The sequence below is a fragment of the Nuphar pumila genome, chromosome 6, assembly GCF_984573655.1.
Source record: "Nuphar pumila chromosome 6, dmNupPumi1.hap1.1, whole genome shotgun sequence".
Taxonomy (NCBI): Eukaryota; Viridiplantae; Streptophyta; class Magnoliopsida; order Nymphaeales; family Nymphaeaceae; genus Nuphar; species Nuphar pumila.
Genome location: NC_143254.1, coordinates 91676165 through 91699850, shown reverse-complemented (window position 1 = coordinate 91699850; position 23686 = coordinate 91676165). Strand labels below are relative to the sequence as shown.

At 37.8% G+C, this 23686-nt stretch overlaps 1 protein-coding gene across 1 annotated transcript; it reads right to left on the bottom strand.

Annotated features, from left to right (window-relative positions):
* Window positions 1–1602: 1602 nt before the first annotated feature.
* LOC149835138 (putative MO25-like protein At5g47540) lies at window positions 1603–18439 on the bottom strand. The gene is made up of 11 exons (XM_090011720.1): window positions 17982–18439; window positions 12525–12686; window positions 12182–12300; window positions 10608–10682; window positions 9178–9271; window positions 5539–5598; window positions 4102–4170; window positions 3739–3837; window positions 2494–2538; window positions 2186–2288; window positions 1603–1965 (listed from the first exon to the last, which is right to left on the bottom strand). Exons 1-11 carry the CDS (start codon window positions 18099–18101, stop codon window positions 1901–1903), a joined length of 1011 nt encoding a protein of 336 aa, XP_089867846.1. The 5' UTR covers window positions 18102–18439; the 3' UTR covers window positions 1603–1900.
* Window positions 18440–23686: the final 5247 nt, after the last annotated feature.

The following is a 23686-nucleotide window of genomic DNA, read 5'->3' as shown; positions in this document are numbered from 1 at the left end:
GCTTCGGAGTTCTACGCTGCCGGCACGACTGTAGGTATGGCAGGCTGAGCCAGCACGACCAGGTCTTCGTTCTGGGTGTGGTTTCTTTAGGTTATAAAAAAAAAAAGAAGTAAAATTACATGTTTCTGATATTCATTAATTATCCAGGAGGGATTTGGCCTCTCGCTCTCAACCCAAAATACAACTATATATTAGTGGGTTGGATTTGGTACACTCAAATGAATTGGATATCCAACCCGTTGACAGCCCTATATCATTCAATCAAACCTGAATTCTCGGACAGGGAAGTCTCTCAGCCAAAGACAGATATAACTTAAATTTAAGTTTATTGGTTCAGCCAAATTGGATAAGTTTCAGATTGGGTCAATTTTTTGTTTTTGATGACCAGGAACCCTCAGCCTAGAACTGGGTAAATTAATGGGCCTGCCTTCCTGCAAGGTAAACCAGGGATGCGGCCATTGACACCCAAACACTTACTGAACCTAGCAGTTAAAGGCATTCACACACCCGATGGGAGTTGAAGGGGTCAGCAAGATTGGCTCAAGATTAGCCACATTCGACCCTATTGAACTCTAGAAACTTCCAGACTTTCCAGTCCATAGCAGGAACCTGGAGACTTGGATACTGGCTACATAGCATTTTGTCATGATTTAGGAAATGCAGCTTGCAATTCAAGACTTGAACTAGAAAATTTGCAAGATTCATATCGTCAGCCTCGGTGCAAAGATCTAAAAGTTCTACTCATCACTGCTTTGGAGAACAATCACAAACATCGCCATATCAAATAAATGAACGCCCCCATATTATCTTGAAATTTTCAAAATCTCACAATGGAATCTCTCTCTCTCTCTCTCTCTCTCTCTCTCTCTCTCTCTCTCTCTATATATATATATATATATATATATATATATATATATATATACATTCATTTTATTTTTGTTATACAGATTACGTTTTGTTTTTGTTTTAGTTGTTAAATGTAACAGGACCCAATTTTTTCCAAAATCTGAATCTCATTAAAATGGGCTTGAGTCATTCAGGGAACCAACCCATATTCCACCCTTTTTCGGCTCTTAAATCAGCTGCACAGCCAAAGCTTTAAAGACTTATTTAAGTTTACAATAAGACTTATTTTTATCCAAATCCATCCCGAAATTGAACCACAATTCAAGCAAAATAAATCAAGATTACTTGTGCATGCGTCACACAAACACACACTTCCACAGACTCTGCTAAGCAAAGGATGAGTCTCAATATGCAAACACAAACAAAAAATAAGAGTAACCGCTTGAAGGATTCAGCAGTGACATGAAGATCCTAATCTAGCCGACTCCAACCAAAGCAAACCTGAACGAAATTGCTAATTCAATGGAACCTCTGAAAGTGTGACTGAACCAGAACAAAAGTAGGGTCAAATTTCTGACCTATCGGAAGAAGTTAAAGAAAATGAAATGGTACCAATTGTCAATTTAAAGATCACAGGAAGACCAATCATAAGCAAACGATAACAGGATAACAATACACACTGAAGCTATGCTTAAACATAAGTTATTTTTATGAACAAAAATATGAAACAGAGACTAACAGCTACTACCACAAGCATTAAACACCAATATAAAATTTCATTAATTTACAGCACAAACTATACACTAGAATGATCTCCAGCATTGTAGGTGAGATAGATATAAGGCAGGGCTTGTAACATATCCGCCCATCAACCAGGGAAAGTGAAAATGTCATTTACAGTTACCATGCTGAGCAAAGTGAGCAACAAGAATGACAAGAATCCTACCATTTCTTGTAATAACAAGGCTGAATTATATGATTATATAACTTTACATTTTAATCTTGATCAACAAGGCACCAGATTTGGGGGAGAAGAAATCACTCAAGCATGCTCTCAGGGTGTCAATGATGCAATCTCTCTCACAACTTCAGCTTTGTCCTGATCGAATTGTTCATCCTCTGCCAAATCAGATAAGTATGAAAATACTGAATACGCCAGCATACTCCAAGAAAAGCAAACAAAAAAGACAGTAAACTGCTCCTTGTGGTTGCTAAACAGTAAGCCCTGAAGAAAATGGTCCAGGGTTCTAAAACTACCAGTAATTTCAATAAGGTATTTCCATTCTCCAAAGCTGCATCTTTAGGCTACAGTAACATTGGTGGAGTGCCAGAGACTTACCTTTGTCAGGCTTAAAGTCACTAAAGAACCGAAGCAACTTGTCTCTATTTGTAAGAAGGATATTGACAATGTCGACTGGCTTGTTTTGATTAGCAACAAACACCTACAAATATGAAATTTCTTTAGAAGACAATATTATTTGCTTTGTTCTTCAAAATCCTTGCATGGTGCAAGCATACAGTCCAGAAATGAACTCCAATGTCAATCATAATAGGAAATCCATAAGTGTCAGAAGGTACAACGCTCAAGTATCAAGTACATCTCATAATATATCTACAGTAGAAAAAACTATGAGATTTAAAACTCACCTTGAAAACATGAAATGCTTCCAACTGAATATTCTTACTTGGTTCCTGCATGTAGAAAAATGCCTCCGGTCAGCATCCAAATTCAAACATGAAGCCCATGTACTTGCTTTCTCTGTTTTAGGTTTTCAATAAGTATCATCAGTGAAAATCAATGTCCGACGTAGGCTCTGTTTCGAAGACTTGGAAATGGAGGTGTGTTGTGGTTTCCCCCCAGTGCTCTCATGCTCTCTGCTATTTGGGAGCAGTATTGCCAAAACACTGCAATGGGAATGGAGTTGGTAGCCCCCAAACCCATTTTTCAACACTATTGACAAGCAGATATTTTTGGCAACTCCATCTTCAACACCACATTTTGGCAAAACCATACTTTGGCAACACATGGAAATGGTGTTTCCATCTCAATGCAGAGCTCCCAAATAGAGCCTTAATTGCAGTGCCATGATGGCAAAAAGGGATGACCCAAAAAAGTTGAATGTCACATAACTATATTTATGGTTCAGAGACCACATGTTACGTTGGACTAGAATTTGATGTTGTCAGCTCACTCCAGCCCCTCCATCTGTATTCTACCAGTTCTAACATGGGACAGAAGTTTTTATACAATATGTATTGTTTCAATTTTTTTATTTCTTAGATAAACACAATTAAAACTTAGTAGTATAAAAACTATTGATATAATAATGAGTATTATTATAATGATATCAAAAACAACTTCATCCGCTCCACTTCTTCATTCAAGCAGTGCAACACAGGCTTGTGGTTTAACAGCTTTAATGCCTATAAGGTGAACACTCTACAACACTAAAAGTTTTTTATGGCTTTCTTTATTCAAGTTTAATATTACAAAAAATAAGACCAGCACGAACCCAGCTATGTCACAGGGGTATGTCAATGCAGACACCTGAACATGAGGATGACATACTGTAACACATGTCTAGAACCATTTACATTTTTAATCTTTTTTTTATTTTATGTTAATAATTATAGTTTTATATACTAGAACTAATAAAAATATTTTTATATATTTAATATTAAAAACACTACATTGCTCATGCCCTTATTTTCATAAGAATCACATATTCATGTCATGAATCGATATTTATCCGTCCCGTATCTATGTGACAGAGAACACCAGAAGAAAGGCAACATTAAACCACATATACTCTCTCAACTATTTTTAAGCAGGAAAAAATCCCATTACAAAGTCCCTTTTTAATAAACCAAAGTCATTATAATATTACATACCCTTAGAAGATTCATCAGTATTCTCAAATTATCCTTGGAGTTCACATAACGCACCATGACCACAACATTCGCACGATCCAACAGAATATCTCCCAGAAGCTGCAAGAGAGGGACTTAAGCATTTGAATATCACATGTTAGATAATAATGCAATTGCATGCAGAGGCCTTTGAGTATCACATATTAAATAATAATGTAATTGCATGTAGGGAAAAAATGAGCATTAGAACATAAAAAATGATTTTTTTTTACCACCTTTCACCATAAGCACACATTTAAACAGACAACTGCAACTATTAATGCAAATGAATAAAATTTACATGAATTGCAGGATCAAAACAATATTTGCTAGTCTGATGCATACCTTTACAGCCTGTCTTCTCGTGATATAATTGGGTGACTCTAACAGCTTTGAGTTATATTCAGCAAAAAACTGCATCATGAAGTGCATGTCACAGTATAAGTGTTAATTATCACTGAAATAATAAAATATTTTTAAAAAACAAAATAGTTAGACACAAAATGTAAAGAAGCAACCAAACATAAGATGAAGAAAATAGTACAGGAATAAAAGTGAATGTGTGGGTGCATATATGTTAGGTAGGTTTGGAATGCTTACACACAAATAACACACAAAATACATACAAATGTTGGTGCCAACAGGTAGAAAGTAACAACATATCCTCAAAAGATAAGGGCTAAAGATATCTAGATAAGTTGTTAAAGGAGATTTTATCTTTGGTGTCCAATAAAAATCCTGAAAATTTTACCAGGTAAAAGAGAATAAGTTGAAGGAAAAGATAAAGACCCCCTTCCATGAAAAACAACCCTCCATGGCTCTAGGCTAAAGTATATTTGCCTCAAGCCTTCATCGATCAGATATGAGCCTTCAGACATGGACATATCTATGATTGAACAGAAGACTTTACCTCCAAGGCAGAGGCAATATCCTCAAAGTTCAGCTACTTGTTCAAGGGCCAACTTTTCATATCATGGACATCCTGGATTAAACTGAAACACTTGTGGGGATATTTCTTTCTTTGAACTAATTTTTTTCCAGCCATCACAATACTAACTAACGGAAGAAGTTGATAGCAATGCAAAGACGAGCAATCTAACAAGAAATGGGTGACCGATCAGGGCCAAGTAGGGGTACAGGGGCACGGGTACACACACAAAGTCTTTTATGCACCTTAAAATGGATGAGAACACATAATGAATCAGGTTTGGATTGGGTCTGATCCAAAACTGATCTGACCCGTACCTAATGAAGTACCAGCACCAGTATCAATGTCGACACGGGTATGGTACCCTTCCAGCAGTACCCATTTTACATAGTATATATACCAGATAGAGCATTTTATATCCATCAAGAATAAGCCTGGCCTTCAACCTATAAAATGGGAAACCAACAACCATAACAGGCATAAATAAATGAATGAGCCTAATTCTTGGATGAACTTTAACTATTTTATGATCAATGAGAAGCAGCATATGAAAAACTCAATGTTATAACATTGACAAAATAAAGTGCACTAAACAGAGTATATTCTTCTGGTATTTTAAATAGGTAATAGTCTTAGATTATGGTCAAATAGCTCTACCCAATATATAACTTGTCCAACTCTTACTACAAGTCAACTTCACAATCAAAAGAAAGAGGAGAGATTACTTGTTTAAGGGAAAGAAATCATATAAATATAATATAAGCAAAGAAATGGAAAGGAATTTTCAAAGTGACTTTTGCTGTAAGGTATTAGCTACGACTATCAAGGTGAACAAAACAAAAGGGTTCACATACCCAATCAAAATTTTTGTTAAGAAATTCTGCAACTGTTGATTTATGCCGCGTAAGAAGTTCCTGCAATAAAAAAAATTTGCAGCCATTATTCAAACTTGTGAAATATTCTGAGCATGAACAAGAATGAATTGAGGGCATGAAGAAATAAGTCCGACATACAGATCTTTTAAGCTACAATAAAACAACCATTTCTGGAAATTGAAGCCACATAATGAATAAAGTACAGTGTCAATATGGGCTATAAGTTTCAATTTCACAGCAACAATTTAGATGGTTAAATTACAATATATCACATCATTGCAAAAGGCCAAACTTTTTCCAGAGTTGTGTATCTACTACAGATCCATTTGTATGCAAGTAACTCATAAAGGTTGGTTTTGAATCATGTTGTTGGTTTTTCACTCCTTCAAGTTTCTCATAGTTTGCTTCATTATATTACCATGTATAGCATAATTCCTAGATGCCTCTCTTTTTAAATTAGCAACTGATTATTACCTTTTCTGTACAACAGCATAAAAATCTTCTTAATCAAAAATAGCTATTCCTAATTAGTTTCCTTATTTTTGGAGGTCAATATGTCCCCTCATATTCCTAGACTGTCTCCCTTATCCTTTTTTTCCCTCAAACACAGGTCACATTTTAGAAGGCATCATGATCAACGGTATCCTTTTTTTGTTCTCAAAACTACATCCATTCAAAGGTCGACAGAATCGACATGTTCAAGCATGGAATACGAAGGCCAATGCTTGGTGCTGCAGTAAATAAATTAGTCCATCAGCAAAGAAATGTGGTTTCAAGTCCTGAGAAAGGCCACTTTGCACAAAGACATAAGTTTAGGCCCAAGTCCAATTTGCCCCTCCCCAGAACTCCAGAATACAGGACCTCACTAGGCATGGTCCCCATTTTCAAGTATGGAATACAAGTTACAGTTGAGAGGTGGAAGACTTTTTGCTATTAAACTTTCCAACTGAGAAATACTTTGTGAAGTCCCCTTCATAACAGCAGGTCCTCCATAACTGGATGTGGCTTCCTAGGGTAGAGAAGAGGCACCTTCGCAACACTCATTTGCATGTGATTGGTGAAGCTGTTTATGGATCATCAATCTGCTCTTGGGTCTTCAGATACCTCAGGAACCAAAAGGATTGATGAGTTTAAGTGGAAATCTGTAAGCATTAGTTACGAAGTTTACATACAAGAAAACGTGATCTGTAAGATATAGTTCTGTGAGGGCAAGGGATAAAACCTGTGTAATAAAATGTATAAATCTATTAGATAGTTTGATTGCAGCATGCCTTTCATAGTTTCATTTCTTTTACCCATAGGCAAAACGATATTAAAGGTAAAATATTGTGATATTTTCAAAATATCAGGAATTTATGTATATCGCGATAATATTGGTATAATATCGGGGCAATATCAAATATTTTCTGCTTTTTTACATTTTAAATATGTTTTTCTTCTTTCTTTTATATTTTTTACTTATTTCTTTTATTATTTATGTATTTTTTTTTTCTAAACATGATATTTTCTTACTTTTTTTGTTATTTTTTATGTTTTTTAAGCCCCTATATTTTCCCGAGATTTATCACCAAACCTAAATTATCGCGAGAAATAGCTCACCGAGATATAGCCGAAACCGATATTTGTGACTATGCTTTTACCACATGCTTTTAGGATCACAATTACGAGACTAAATAATGGACAATTGGAGATTGAGTAAGGCCACTTTTGGCCTCAATGCTAGGAGCTCAAGATACATAAAAGCCATCTGCACCTTTTTAATCCATTTGTATTTGCAGTTAAATGATTCCGCAGCATCTGCATCCCTGGTTTGGCCTTGTGAGGAATTGTCTTGGACCGCCTAGTGCTTAGTAGTCAAAAGTGTGCCGATGTGCCTAGGCATTGGTGTAGCTCCCAGGTTCCTAAGCGATGCCAAGGTGGGAGGTACATAAAATTTTTGAAAATTCTATGAATCTAATCATATTCTACCAAGATCCTTCAGTTCTTTTAGACTTAGGATATTTCTACATTTTTATCTTAAACAATAATACATTTATATTGGGGGCACCTAGAAGGCCCAACACCTAGACATCAATTAGAGCATGAAACATGTCACTACTTCGTCCAGTGCGAAGTTGTCATTGGCAAGGGCTTTTGAGCCCCCAATTGACTCTGGTCTGGAATCATTTTTTTCAGCGCTTGTCTCTTTCTTCTCTTTGTATTTTCAATAAACCGTCTGTATCAATTAGAAAATGCCATGATGCTAGAAAAGGATGAAACTTCCAGTGAAGCAGAAAACCTTTCTGAGTGTGCCCTCAACATTCTTTGATAACCATGCAAGCATACATTATAAGAGGGAGACAACCCTCCAGTACCAAATGGTCATTCAATTATCACAACATGAAATATACATAGAGAAAAGGAATCCGGCCTACAAAAATAGAGCAGGGCAAAAGAAAAGAAAACAATGCCTGTATAAGTAGCAAGAAAAGAATAGAGAAAAGACAAGCACAGAGAAAAAAAACTACAACTAACAGCGAATAAAACACATTTTTTTTTAGCTATACTGACCAAGAGCAGAAAATTAAGAAAGAGCATGGGTAAGAAAAATAATGAAAAAGAAAAGCAAGTATGGCAACATTCCTATGAAGAATGTCTTCATGGTTAAAAAATCATTCATCCCACCTAAAAACTCAGTATTAAACCAGAGTGGCTGTAATCAGGACCTGCTAGGGCATGTCAGAAGGGAGAGGATGACAAATGGAGTTTATGGGCTTCCAATAGGAGAAAATGATGCATGTGATTTCTGAGGCATATTTCACAGATAGATAGGTTTAAGAAATCACAGGAGATAATGACTACAAGTGGATGAGAATGAGGGGGAAGAGGAAAGAAGAAGAGCGTATTTCATTAGAGAATCAACTGGATCATAGGCAACTCTCTCTGTCTCTCTCTTACATAAATATATAGCTGTTCTTCTAGGTCACAGTTAAAATGGCAGGTTATAGACTCCTTTCTTTTTGCCTTTTGAAAAAAATGTTAGAGACAGTCTGGATCGTATTGACCCATCAATTAGACCTCTTTTGGACTGAACTGTCCACCAAATTGGTTTGATGTTTGAACCTGAAATACACTGGTTAACATGAAAATAAAGATTGATTGAGAAAACTCACTGAATTTTCAAGATAACACTCATTCATTAAAAAAATCCACAACCATAGAAATGATAAAATTAAATTTGTCCCTATCTTGAGCAGTGAGGGTGCTTATCTACCAAGGAAAAAAGAAAACATTTAATACTGCATATGTAATTCCAAGAAACAGAAGTCAGCAATCATCCAGGTCAGACAAGATTGATCCTTGATGTTGTTGCCTATTGCAGAGGTCCAGAGTTGCCCAGAGTGTGTCAGAAACACACAAAGAAAAGGGCACTATTAACAATCGGTTTTTGAACAAAAAAATGCAGTGTGATAGATCATAACTGACTTGCTAAGTTTAGTTCACAAAAGAAAGTAAGAAGCAAAGAACAATTAGCAAAACCAAACCATGAGAAGCATTAATCTTGTCCATAAGTACTTGTTTTGCATGTCACTCCTATGAAACAAACTGTTAAACAAGCATTTTTTCAGTCTACTCAACCTTAAATGTAGCTGAAGCATCAGAAGCTATGTCAAAATTCGGGAGCTGTATATAACTGAAAAACTTCTTCATGTGTCCAGATTCCAAAACATACCTATAAAACAAGAAAAAGAATATCACAGATTAAAAGCACAGATTTTCAGAAACAATACTTTATGCTACGTTTAGGGAGGAAAAAAAAGTGGAATAAAAAAAGTGTGCAGGAAAGATGACATCAAAACTATTTCCAACTTCTACCAATTACTATAAGAAAATGGATGTTGATATCAAAGGAATCAGATGTTCTAAGTAGGTAAGCACCGAAAAAAGGACACAGTTTATACAGTTCGATCCCCAAGTCTCATCCCAGATTTCAGATTTCCTACTATATTCTATTAAGTGAAATGAAATAAGCAAAACTACAATAGATGGCCACTAAAGGCTACAAGAAATCACAAACACAGTGGTCACTAATGGACCAAGTAGAATCCCACAAAGGAGATACACAATAACACTTCACAAGAGAGCCAAAAGTAAAAAATATGATTGTATTAATTCACTAAATGCTTAGACAAGCATTGACTTTACAAGGGAAGGATGTGCCTTTAAATATGCACAATACAATGCACATGGGCTGGTCCAACTAGCTGTTGGACCAGCCCCAGCGGCTAGTTGGGCTGTCCCAACAGCTACATTTGATAAAAAATAAGAAAAATAAAAATGGACATTTACATAACAGCCCCTAATAGGCTGACCCTATTACAAGAGTAACCCTTATATAATATATATATACCTATATATATAGTTATATAACTATATACAATAACAAGTAAATTATATTTTAACACTCTTCTTCAAACTTCCGGTGAGATTACTTAATGTTTGTCAAGGAGGAAAAATTGCAACAGCAGAAGAGCTTTAGTGAAGAAATCTGCGATTTGATATTCAGACAGTACATACTTCAGAGTAATAGTTCCCTTCAAGTACTCTTCTCAAATGTAATGACAGTCCATCTTAATATGTTTTATTCGTAACAGTGCTGCACCCCTACCCCATCCCCTTCATGGAGAAGCAGTTACCTGCTTGGGCATGCCTTTCGCATGAAAGCAGGATCCTGTGGCATGGTGTGTAACAAACACTCTAAGAGAATCAAAGGCAGTATTATTTCTTGGCAAATGAGAAACAAATTGAAAAAAGGTGCTATATTTAAACAAAAGAACATAAAATTACAAACTGGTCATGATATATCAAAATAAAATGAGGAAAAACAAAAACTGGAATATATTTGCCTACCATATACACTACATTTATCATGCACAAGCTAACTTTGACCCATATGATAATCAACAATGTAAAGAATGTCATTTCACTAGGATGCCACAAATTTCAATTTCTGTACAATGGTAGTCAGTTGAGCAATATAACATGATGACTTATTTACTAGTGCATACCTTGCAATACTCTGATGACGTATGCACTCCCTCAACATTGCACCATAATGTAAAGCAATATCCATGTTCTCATATCTATGCAGAGGGAAGAAAAAGCAGAAATGTCACACTAAAAAGGCACAAAGAAAAAAAGAAAGAAAAGGAGAAAAAGCAAATGTCATAACACAAATATATGTATGGATTATGGAGCTGTTTCCCCATCACTGAGGGATACAACAGCAAAGTGAGGAAAGCTCGCAACTAGGATCCTTCACAATGCACAAAGAAGAATAAAATGCAACTACCATACTCAAATGATGAAAACCAAACGTTCCATCATCAAATAACAAGACTCTGATGCAGCAGCTATAATACCACAAAGTTGAAGGTTGATCAAATGCACAAGCAAAATACAGCACACTTTCCCCTTATACTTTGAGTTCACCAGGCAGTTTGATGAAAATCTTTAGCCATCAATGTAGTGTCAAAATGATTAGTATGTCAATACGCCAATGATATAGGAAGTCCACAAGCATATTTGGATGCAATCTATTATTCCTTGTAGAGCTAGTGGATCATCCAATGGACATCATATAAATACGGGATATTATCTTAAAGGCCTCTCTTATACAGTTATGAGTATGACGAGTACATCAATGAGAATTTTCTTATCCATCAAAATTTAGATAGCCATTTATGAGACTCCAACCAAATACAGAACGAATGAATAATTGATGGTTAAAGGGGAGGAATCCCCTTGAACATACAAAACACATGCCACTTGCTCTTGCCCTCCGGTGTGCATGAGCAGAAAAAAACAAAATCCAAAGAAAAAACAATTTATCAATGGAAATGAAATCTCAACGACAACCCTCAAACCATATGAAACCATTTGATGTACAAGAAACCACATTAAGATTGTAAGAACCCACCAAATAAGCTTAGGGAATTTATTCTCAAATTTTCATGTATCTTAAAAAAATGTAGATAAAATATTCACACTTTTGTTTCACTAGACTAGAGTCAAAAAGGATGCTTCCATCCAGTAAAATCAGTTAAGTTATTGAAGTACTGAAATAACAAGAAAAATCTGTTTAACAGGAAATACAAGAGGCAGATCTAGAAGTGGGCTGCCAGATTTCCAATTACAGATTATCACATCAGAAAAACTATTGAATTTATCCTGTCGTTCCCACAGAATAACAGAACTGCAACTCACACATAAGGAATTCTAGATTCCCAATTACAGATCATCACATCGGAAGATCTGGAAACATGATGTTAACAATAATCAACTCCTACACTGCCTGCATGATTTTTTTTCTTTTTTTATTTTTGCTATTATGGAATAGGTAACTTGTTCAAATGATTCCAATATAACTAAAAACACATGGAAAAGATGGTTTGTATATTCACATTTCCTAACCCGCCTTGCAGGTTGAAGAACTACAATTTTGCATAAAAGAAATTGAACTACAAACATTTGGGAGGAAAATTTGAGGGAAAACTAAAGCGTCAAATAAGCTTTCTGATGCTTACTCTAAGATAATGAGAAACTCAAAAGTAGATTCTACATATTGACAAAAAGAGCTCACCCTGATATGAGAATATCCATAAGATCTTTATTTGCTTCCAAGTAATCACAAGCAACCAACCTTGAATGAACTTGTTGTCTTTGCAAATTTGCAACTACTTGAGTTGCATCCTTACAAGCCTGAATAGACCTCAAACCCAGTTATGACTATGCCAACAAACTAACAAGCAATAAATGACTAGAATAAATTCAAATGGTATTTTCTACAACTTGAAAAGTTTGTTCAACTAATTAAGAAGAAATTCCATTAGGGAAGCAGTTGCAAACTTGCAATGGTTTACTCACCCAGCAGGCCAGAACAAACATCTATAAAAACTTCTTGAATGACATAATAACCTGCTTACCTCCAAATTGAGTTTTGGAAGGCAAACAATTAGCAGACGTAGAGTATTATCTTTGAAGAACTCTTGAGTCAGTTGAGCACAAGCTTCTGGGATTGGCTCTGCTTCACTATTACCATATAAAATGCACTTCAGTTCCCTGATGTGCTTACCTAACTCTGCCATCTGTAAAGTGAATATGAAAACTTCAATTAAAAGAAAATTTTCTGCATGCACCTGAATACAGTGCAAACTAACACCACTTAAACAAGTATGTCTTTTCTACATAGTTACCAATATCAGTCTTACATAATATTGGTGAGGGCCTTCCTATACAAATTTTAAAAATACATGGTTTTCTTTGGAAACTCAAGGATTATTTAACAAATAATGTTAACTAAAACTAAAATTTTAAAAATGACTAAATGATTAAATTTATAAAAAAAATCATGACTTTCAATTCATTGCATTATCTTGAAGATTTTATTGTTTTCTTGAAAAATAAAAACACAGTAATGTTAAAATATCACAGTATTTGGCGACTAAGTATGAAAAGGTGTAAGGAGCTTGTATATAGCTATTCTTGATCAATAACAAATTCTTAACAAATACACATCTACCCTCACCAGTATATGATGCAGTTTAAGCTAACAGCTACTCTTAAAAGTTAGGAGTGCACCAAGCCACAGAAGTAGTAGTGAAAGGTAATTTCACAAGGATATAATTTTCACATCAGAGTCAGAAGGCCTATGATATAGAAATGACATACGGGTTGATGTAATCAAAACAGCATAGTTTATACAAGGATTGGCACATGAAATAAGTCAATAACCTTGTCCTAAGATTTCATGAACTGTGGTTTCTAAAACCATGAATGAAAAAATCCATCATCATACGTCCAAGGGAAAACTGTAAAAGATGAAAATATGCAAAAGACAGAACTCAGAATTGACACTTTTGCTTCAAGAAACTAACTATATAACTATATCCAGAAAAGAGAAAATTCCTCTACAATGACAATTTGTGAAGGCCAAAGAATGATGACACTCTTGACTTCATCTATAGCCACTGAAGCTAGCAAGTAGCAACTAAGCTAACCATCATGTCATGTCCATCGCTGGAACCAAATGGGTAGATATTTTGCATCATCAATGACATAATCCCTTCTGCTTTCAACCTTAGTTGCTGATGACCAATGTGCCATCAAGCTCGTGAACGATCTTGTATTTCTTGACCATCACAAGAAACACACCACCTATCATGGAGGCCACTTTTGAGATAAAAATATAATTATAAGATGTACCTTCTCGAGCTCATGCTATTGGCACTTCATAGAAGATTTCTAGACAATTCTGATGCTATTAGAGACAAATCACATATACTCATATGGTAAGGTTGATGAAGCAATCTCCTTCGTACAACTTCATACATCTAGTCACTCGTGCTTACCATGATATTCTTGTCTTTTAAGACCTTCAAAAACAAACCACACATACTCATATATGGTAAGGTTTATGAAGAGAGAAGCACTCTCATTCATATACCTTCATAGTTCATACATTTACTCAATTGTGGTTATACCATGATATCCTTGTCTTTTAGCTTCTACTTGTACAGGAAGCAACATAATGTTCAGGGCCTATATACAGTCATGATTGCAGTGACCAGTTCTTCCTTTGTTCTTATTTCTTCTTGCAGCATATAGTCAACTGAAGACTGCACTATTTCACTCCCAAGTTCTTCAACATGCATCATTACCAACACAAACCCATTTTTCTTTTATATACTAAGTGGAATTTAGCCTCTTGCATACACCTGCACCATGCTAGACGATCCATAAGCTTGTACATCATAGAACAAAAAAACATGCTGGCTCATTTCCTCATTGCAAAGAAGACTTCTGCTAACCCGTTAATAACCCATTCCATTGATCTTGCATATCAAGGCATGTTTATCTATTGTCAAACAGACAAGACCAGACTCAAGAGGTAAGGTTGGGGGCCCAAATTGTTATTTTAGGAAGATCGTGCAGCCATCTGTGGCAGTTCTGCTTGATTCAAGAAATAAAGCCATTGTCATTCAGATTCCTAATAATTTTTTTGAACATCCACACCAGATTTAGTGGTTGTGAGGCATTGGACACAAAGTCCTAAAGATCCCAGTAGCTGTGGTAAATCTATTTGGACTAATGAGTGGATTCAGTAAACATAGAGGCTTAAAGAAGCAGGTCACGGGTCACAGTTAGCTGCCCAAAGTAGAGAACCCGGTAATTATAATTTGGAGTTGTTCAAGTTCCAGTTTTCTTTGTGGAAATTGAGGTTTCCTTTAAGCAACATATGTTCAACATTCCTACTTGGTCAACACAAGATCCCATGCCCAGCTTTAGGTATTCATGCATAAGTGTAAACCTCAAATACTGGCACATTGAAGGTCATTCATGAATGAAATAATACAAAAAAAGTGGATGAACAAGATCAGCAAGTGCACCCTAAAGAGGCTACATGTCCTACAAGCACATCATTCAAATGACTGTATAGTGTTTACATTATCAAAAGTGGAGCTATGTCACATGGGTACGGGTGCAGGTACGACACAGCAATTTCAAAAAATGCGGGTATGGGGACATGGCTATATATATAGTGTGTGGATCTGATGTAAGATCCATATAATGGTTTATAGATCCAATACAGTTTTTAATAAAAAAAAGATAGTTTGTAGTAAAAAATGGTTTTATTGATGTTTTTAATAAATGTGAGGAGCAGACTGATATTTTTGATAAAAAGGGTTTAACTAATATTTTCAATAAAAAAAGATAAAAAAGTAAAGTTATAATATTTTAAAAATAAAAAGAAAACGTGGGGTATAAAAACAAGAAGAGGGAGAGGGTCTCTCTCTCTCTCTCTCTCTCTCTCTCTCTCTCTCTCTCTCTCTCTCTCTCTCTCTGGGGATCTGAAACTGAAGAAGAAGAGAGGAGTCCAAAGGAGGAGAAGAAAAAGGCGGAAAAGGTTTTCTCTCACCTTCTTCTTTCTTCTTTCTTCTTTCTTCTTTCTTCTTTCTTTCTCTTTCCTCCTCCTCCTCCTCTTCTTCTTCTTCTTCTTCTTCTCTCTCTCCGGCGACGCTCCGGTGTCAGGCGTTTGAAGGGAGAGGGAGGGGATATCCTCAATGGAGCGGCTTCTCGCTCCCTTTCTTTCGGAAAGGGTTGTCGTTGAAAGGGCACCACGATCGCCAGTGAACCTCGATGCTCTCCAGAAACCCTTCACTCCCGCTGAAACCCTAAACTCCCCGGAGATGCATTCGCTGGAGAGAGAGAGAGAGAGAGAGAGAGAATCTCTCTCCCACCTTCTTCTTCTTCTTCTTCTTCTATGTTACATAGATGGGGGAAGAGTGAGAGTCCGGAGAGCCTGAGAGGGGGGAAGAGCAAGAGATGGAGGGTTGGGGGAGGGTGTGTGTGTTCTTAAGTAAGATGGCTCGGGTCTGCGTTGGACCCCACCAGGCGCAGTGTGGGATCCGACCCGCAGCGTACCCGAACCCCTTGTCAACACGGGTACAACGGGTCTAGCGCCGTGTCTATGTTACATAGAAGTGGAGCAATCCAGCTGAAATGGGATAAATTAACGTGGGAGCACCATTGAGGCCTGTTATGAGAAAAGGGATCAGGAGCATGTTAGCAATTTTTTTTTGGAGAAGGAGCATACTGTCATTGGAGTTAGTGGAAGAATTGCATTGCCTGGGTACTCCCATTGTTGGTTATATATAAAGGAGAGAGTTGGGGTCTTAGATTTAAGGAGGTAAACTACACACCACCCACTTAGCATACTCTAAAATTACCCATCAAATCACCCCTTTCAATGCATCTCTTGTGCACTATATGATGATAAGAACTAGCATAGGGGCATCCAGTTGCAGGAAACCCAAGTCACCTGACCTGACATCATCAACACACCACTGAACAGAGTCAACAGACTCATGCAAGGATGTGGACAGAAATTGAACCAATGGTCTAGCAATTCCAAATTGGGTTTCTCATGCAACTTTACTAACAATTTTGATGAGTTTTTGCCAACATAGTGCATGTTCCAGGTAAGAAACCAAAAGCCTTAGGGATCTGAAGGAGTTCCTAGACATGGTAAGGAATGCCCCTTTCCCCTCCTACTATTTTCCACGATCCCACTCCTTGTCGTCCCCACAACATCCTGCACCCAAGAGACCCTTAAGCAGCTATTTCTTCTCTAATATCCTTCTCTTGAACATCAATGCATGTTCATGATGAGATCATCATTAGCCTATCACCTTCACTAGAAATGAAACCCTTGGATTCTGTGGATACTATATCTACCTTCGACAAAGTCGGTAGAGATCCCATGTGATAGCAACAAAACCAGTCAAATTTTGTAATTACTCAATGGTTATCCCGATGCCTCCATTATGCAGTCAGGGAGACCTAATCAAAATAGATATGCAGTTAAAAGCACTAGGCATGAGAATAAAATCATCTGAAAAACCTTGAAAATCTAAAACCTGACTAAACTATGACTTTGTATTTTGTTAATATTGTATATCAGAGCATTTTAACACTTTATTTTGGTTACTTGCCCTGGGGCTTGCCTAGTGCATATATTTTACCTAAGCGCCACAGCTACAAGCTGGTATGTGCACTGGACCAGCACCAAGGTCCCCTAAAGAAACTGTGACCTTTCACCTGCATAGCTTGGTTCCCCTTCCATTCTGAACCTTTAAGTAGATTTTTTTTTTGTTTGAAAAGATGCCCTCGCTTTAGGAATATTTGATTGTTTGCTCCTCATAGCTATTGGAATGGTTATAGAATCACAATTACGTAGTCTATGCAACTGCCAAAGGACAAATGTTTGGTCATTTGCAATGTTACATTTTCATCAAACATATCTAACACATACCATCTTCACCGCAGGAAAGATGGTAGGCATCTTTCCACAATTACCTCGATTGCAGGAAAGGAAAAGCAATTGCCAATTGAGCACATCATATACGCACTTCAAACAGTTCAGTAGCAATCCTGTGGTGAATCTCAAGGCACCATAATCCCCCAACCTTCAATCAATTCACGTCCGTTAGTTGGTATATGACGAAACTTCGACGAAGAATGAATAATATGAGTAGGAATTCGGTTATTGCGATATCTACATTCCCAAATCCGATATGCTATAATCTACTTTCTACCACACACCAAAAAAAAAGGCTGAAATCTCGACGTCAAACTACCCAAAGACAATATTCAAACAAAAAATTCACTCATAAACAATGGAACTCCACATTCCTGAATTAACACTGGAAAATCACAAGAACCCAAAACTACAGATTAGGGCACCAAAACGATCCAGTCATCCGAAATTCTGATGCATTAGCGTTCGGGCACCGATCACATAACGATCACCTCTAATTCTCGTCACAGAGAACCAGCAAGAAATTAAGGAATCCGAAACAAAAGGAAGAAAAATATGGTACCTTCTCTTCTCTCTTGGCCTCCCTCGACTCCCAGTGGAGATCGGCATATATGAGGAGGTCGCGTGTCTGCCGGACGATCTCCGCCGGAGTTCGCGGCTTCGACTTGAAAAGGCCCTTCATCTTCCTCTCCTTCTATGGATCTATTCTACTGCACCAGAGGCGAGTCCGTCGAGCAGAGGGAGAAAGGAACCCCAAAGCATAAGCGAGAAAGGAAGAGCGAAGAAACCCTAGGAGTTTCCTTCGCCCTTCTTCTTCTTCTTCCTCCTCCTGGGATAATAAACCGATAAGGATAGGGATAGGGTTAAGGGGGGGGGATTGGGGCAGAAGGTGCGGGAGAGTTCTGGCCGCTGGATTTCCGTCTGGTTGCTTTTCCCAACCGCACGATCGGCTTCCGGCTCTGGGCTTTTGCGAAGGGATGAGGATCGTAGAAAGTCGGGGGTGTCTCTCTCTCCCATCCATTCCCATAGGGACGAACATTTTAACGGGAAATTATCTTCCGTTAAAATATTGTGAAACATTTTAAAACTTTTTTTTATCGTTTTTTAATCAAAATATTGGCAAAGTAAATAAATAAAAGCATTTTAACAATTTCCTGCTCACACAAACGAACTTTTATCGCCCATCAGGCTCTTTGGCCGAGTAAGGGCAGCCCCGATCAACAAAGTTGATGGGATGTCTCGGGCTCAAAACTCCACGTACACCCTTCACTTGTGAGGTCAAAGTCAGGGAAGATCTGGTGCAACGTCATTGCACACTTTTAGTGTAATGCTGCACTTAACCACCCATCATCTTTTTGCAGCTATAGTGCCTTACAATGAGGTGCAGCAGCACAGGTAAAAGTGTGCGATCACCTTGCACTAACAAGCTGAGTTTACTTACTCTTGCTGAGCTAGGAGTATTTGCCGTTTTAAATAAATGAACCCGTGCCCAAGAGGGCGTAGGGTGGGGCTTTGGCTGCTAGACGGGCAGTTAAGGTTCGAATCTCGTGGGTGTCACCCCCTCTGTGTCAAGACAATCCTTAGCATAGGCCTTGGGGGCAGGAGTCCTAGCCTCGGAGTTTTACTATCAATTATGGCAGGCTGAGCCACTACGATCAGGTCCTCGTGTCGGGTGTTTGTTTCTTTGGGTTATAAATTAAAAAAAAAAAACAAATGAACTCGCGAGTGAGGGTAGTTTTCTTCGGTTATCCAAAAAGCATAAACTTATTTTCATTTAAAATATAATATTGTGGTATTTTGACTATTTACAATAATGACTAAATTATCGTTTTTTTGACCAATATTTATAAAATATCACCAATATTAGTCTAATTGATCAATATTTTCAAAATATCACCAATATTTGTCTGACTAGCTAATATTTTCAAAAACAACAACAACAACTACGCCTTCATCCCAAAACAATTGGGGTCGGCGATATGAACCAACAAAGAAAATCATTCTGGGTCTTCCACATGAATCCTTCTCCTCCATTCATTTCTATCCAATGTCATGTCCTCGGTGAGGTTCAAAGCATTCATATCCTTTCCTATCACCTCCATCCATGTCTTCCTAGGCCTACCCCAACCTCTTTTAACTAATATATTTGTCACACAGCTCTATCCATTTTCAAGATGTCTAACAGGTCGAGTATGGTATCACTGGGCAGATAGAGCTTTGGCTCTTGAACCAGGTCTGGTTCATCGATTGATGCAGGCCTGATGGATCCAGACATGCTATGATGGGTCTGATCATGGTCCTAATGTCCAGAGCTGTTTAAAAGATTGGTGCTGGCTGGATGGAACTAAACAAGCTAGAATGGGCCTGATCCAGATGTGGTCCAGCACGTCATGCAACATTAAAAGGATGGAAGATTGTTGAGGTCTGGCTGACATAATTTGTTCATCTCGGATATGCTTGGCCTGGATCAGGTTTGGCTTTTGATTGGTCTTATTCCCAATTCAAGTTGTTAACGAGATTGAAGTCTTGCCGCCTAGAGCTAAGGATGCAAATGGGTCCAATCCAGGATGAAGGTTTTGCAAATTTTAACTGGATCTGAATCCCATGTATTTAGCTGTTCTGGATCTGAACTGTTTGCATCGCCTAAGGATGCAAATGGGTCCAATCCAGGATGAAGGTTTTGCAAATTTTAACCGGATCTGAATCCCATGTATTTAGCTGTTCCTTGAACTGTTTGCATCTCTACTATAGCCAAATTTCAGTGTGAACTCCATGGTCATGGCAATTGCTGATACTTTGAAAATTACATGGTCTAATTGATATATCAAAAATTGATAAAGCCATAATAGACCATGCATGATATTTTCAAATACAGCCTGTCTAAAAAATATCATGTTCTTATGACAATAGTAGCATTTTTTTAATTTATATATATATTTGTATTTTAGTTATGTTTTTGGCATTTTTCTACCATTTTTACAATTTATATGCTTTTCCTAATATTTTCAAAAGTTGGCAAAGATGTTGTAAGAACATGTGGCTGACTCTTGGGAGGCGAGCCCAAGAGTGACTCTCTCTCACTCAATGGTTGTAATTATTTAAGCATATAACAATTAAAGTACAAAACTAATCAAACTAAGTTATAAGATAATAATATATATTAAGATATAGTTATATGTTTGAAATGTAAAGAAATGTTTCTTGGGGCTGAAGAGATTTCTTCCAAGAATGTGTCTCAAACTTGACGTGATTATAAATGCAGTGAATGACTGTATGAAATATACATACAAAATTCTTTAGCAATTAATTTCTGAGTTTGAAAGAATTACTATAGTATAAGAGGGTTGAGAAGTGTGGACATTTTTCTATGATTATGAGCCTAACAGTGCATGCTTTAGCTTGCTGAAATTTCTACTTTCGCATTTGTAATTTCCTACATATGTCACCAGCGAAAGGTGTTTGGTTGAATATGTGTATATTCGTCAATAGGTAAGATAGACTTCAAGGGTTTTACCAACCAAAAGTCTGCCAATGTGAAATCAGTAATAGAGTTCTCCCTCAACTTAGCGAGAAAAAACAAGAAACTTTAGTATCCGTAAAATCTCAGTACCAGTATTTGTGGCATTGGTGGGTTCATTAAGGAGCTGTCTGAAATCTGGTAGCTGGAATGGGATGGGCGTTTATACATTTGGTTGTCCCAAGGTAAAATGTCCTGTTTGAAATCTGGTAGCTAGGATAGGCGTTTACGCATTTGGGATGGAAAGTGAGATGCTTTTTCTTTGTATTTACACTAAAGAATGGATTTGACTGTTGTCACTTTTTCAAATGAATGGGTGTTTATTTTATGCATTTGAAGAAGTTGCAGCTGCCAAATCCATGATTTAGTGTAAATACAAAAGAGAGGGTTCATTCCACTGGCGAGATTTCAAAAAAGACCACTAAAATAGTTTGACCATGATTTTACCTCAAGATCACCAATGCATAAACTCTCATCCCAACGTCCAGATTCCAAACTGGTCCTAAAAGGAGCTCACTTGCTATCTCTCTCTCTCAAGTAACTCTAATTATTTCCAACCCCACATGAAGGTCATTAAGTTGTGAAATGTTTATATGTGCAATAATTTTCATGAATGATTGTATTTCTTTACGACTTACATTCTAAAGTTGTTCTTAGAGTCTGTTTTGCTTTTGTTGAATCTGATGTAAGCTGCCTGGTTCAGGTTAATCAATACCCTGAAAGGGCAGCTCGTATGCTTGAACTGTAATTGCCCTTGAGCAAAAATTATGAATGAATTAAATGTGTTGAGCTTTCTTTTGTTCACCCTCGTTGTGATTGTTTCTTGTGATTGCAATTCTTCTCTCTCTATTATCCCTTGCTCTCTGATTACAAGCTTCCTTCACTGACAAGTAGGCTTGTAGCGATAATGAGGGATTGTCATGCCACACTTGCCCATTAAAAGAAATAGGCTTGTGACAAGTGGTATTAGAGTTCATTCTCGTGTTGGGAAAGGAACTCCAGAGTCGGTGTCGACAGACACGCCGACAGACTGCGATTTGTGAGCAAGACATCATGACGCCTTATCAAAATCTGCGCAATACCAAAGGCAAGACAGTTGTCAAAATTGAGGAGATGGGTTCACCTCGGGGGCAAGAAGAGATGGTTGCAACTATCAACAAGTTGGTGGAAGATGTGACTTCGCACGAGGAAGCGATTTCACGCGCAGTTGAATCATTCGGTGAACTGAATGATATAGTGGCGAGCCTGCAAGAGTAGGTGAACTTACAGATGGGGCAGATCACTTCGTTGACGACAATAGTGGCTGACTTGCAGACTGAAGTAGGTGAGCTTCAGTTGAAAAATCGCACATTGTAGTGGTCAGTGACCCTAAATGGCGGAAATTGTGAGAGACCATCAAGGATTGATGTGCCAAGACCCACAAAGTTCAATGATTCTCGAGACAGCAAAACCATTGAGAACTTTTTATTCCAAGTAGAAGACTACTTGGATATTCAAAATGTAACACTTGAAGATCTTAGGATCAAGGCTGCATCAGCATTACTGGATGGGGATGCTATCGCTTGGTAGAGGCGAAAGCGCAGTGACATAGAGAGAGATCAATGCGTGATAGACACCTTTGATGACTTTAAAATGGAGTTGAGCAACTACTTTATGCGAAGGAATGCGCAGAGGCAGGCGTATCGGAGGGTTTATGAGGTTAAATATACTGATTCATTGCAAGACTATATCAGAATGTTCCAGATGCTCATGCTGGAAGTGCCTAACATGCCAGAAGACGACAAGCTCAACTGGTTTATTGTGGGACTTCAGTCATGGGTACAATCTGAAGTGGAAATGAGCAACCCCATTATTTTGAAAGATGCATATGTGGCAGCCGAGCGCTTAGTTGACACTCAGCACAAGCCTTTCACTCCATCAACCAAAGTCGGGAAGAAGCCTGACCACGGAGGCAAGAAGGATGAGTGACGCGATGATAAAGGTGCAGTATCGATACGCCATCAATCCGACAAGAAACAGAACTACTCAAAGTATAACAACAGTAACAAGGATGCGGTTGTGACATATTGGTTCTGTGATGATAGGCACATCGTCAGGCAATGCCTCAAGCGCCTCATAAAGGACGACAGGCAAGGCAACGCAATGCAGGAAGAATGCAGTGACACTAAGGCTATGCAACCACAGATGAGAGTCATGTGGTCGATCAATGCAGCTAGAAGTTGCGCAGTTGAGAACAGACAGGCTAGCAAAGAACTGATGTATCTTGAAGTCATTACGAATGAAAAGTCTACTTCAGCTATGGTAGACTCCGGGGCCACACACAACTTTATCTTGCGGAAAGAGGCAGAGCGGTTGGGCTTAAAGCCCGGGCCAAAGCAGATGACCATCAAAATGGTAAACTTTGAGGTCAAACTCATCCTTGGTGAAACAAAAGATGTGGTTATACAAGTGGGGAGTTGGGCCGGCAAAGCCAACTTCTTTGTGGTGCCCCTAGACAATTTCAAGATGATTTTGGGTATGGAGTTTCTGCGGAGCCACAATGTTATGATACTGCCAAAGTTTAACATATTGACGATTATGAGGTCAAACTTATCCCACACGGTACAGTGCCTTACGCAGAAAGGCAAGTCTTATGTATTATCGATGATGCAACTGAAGAAGGGTGTCAATCATGGGGAACAGACATTCTTAGTTGTTGTGCGCACAAAAGAAGGAGAGGTAAAAGCAGCAGTGCCGCCGACCCTAGCCCC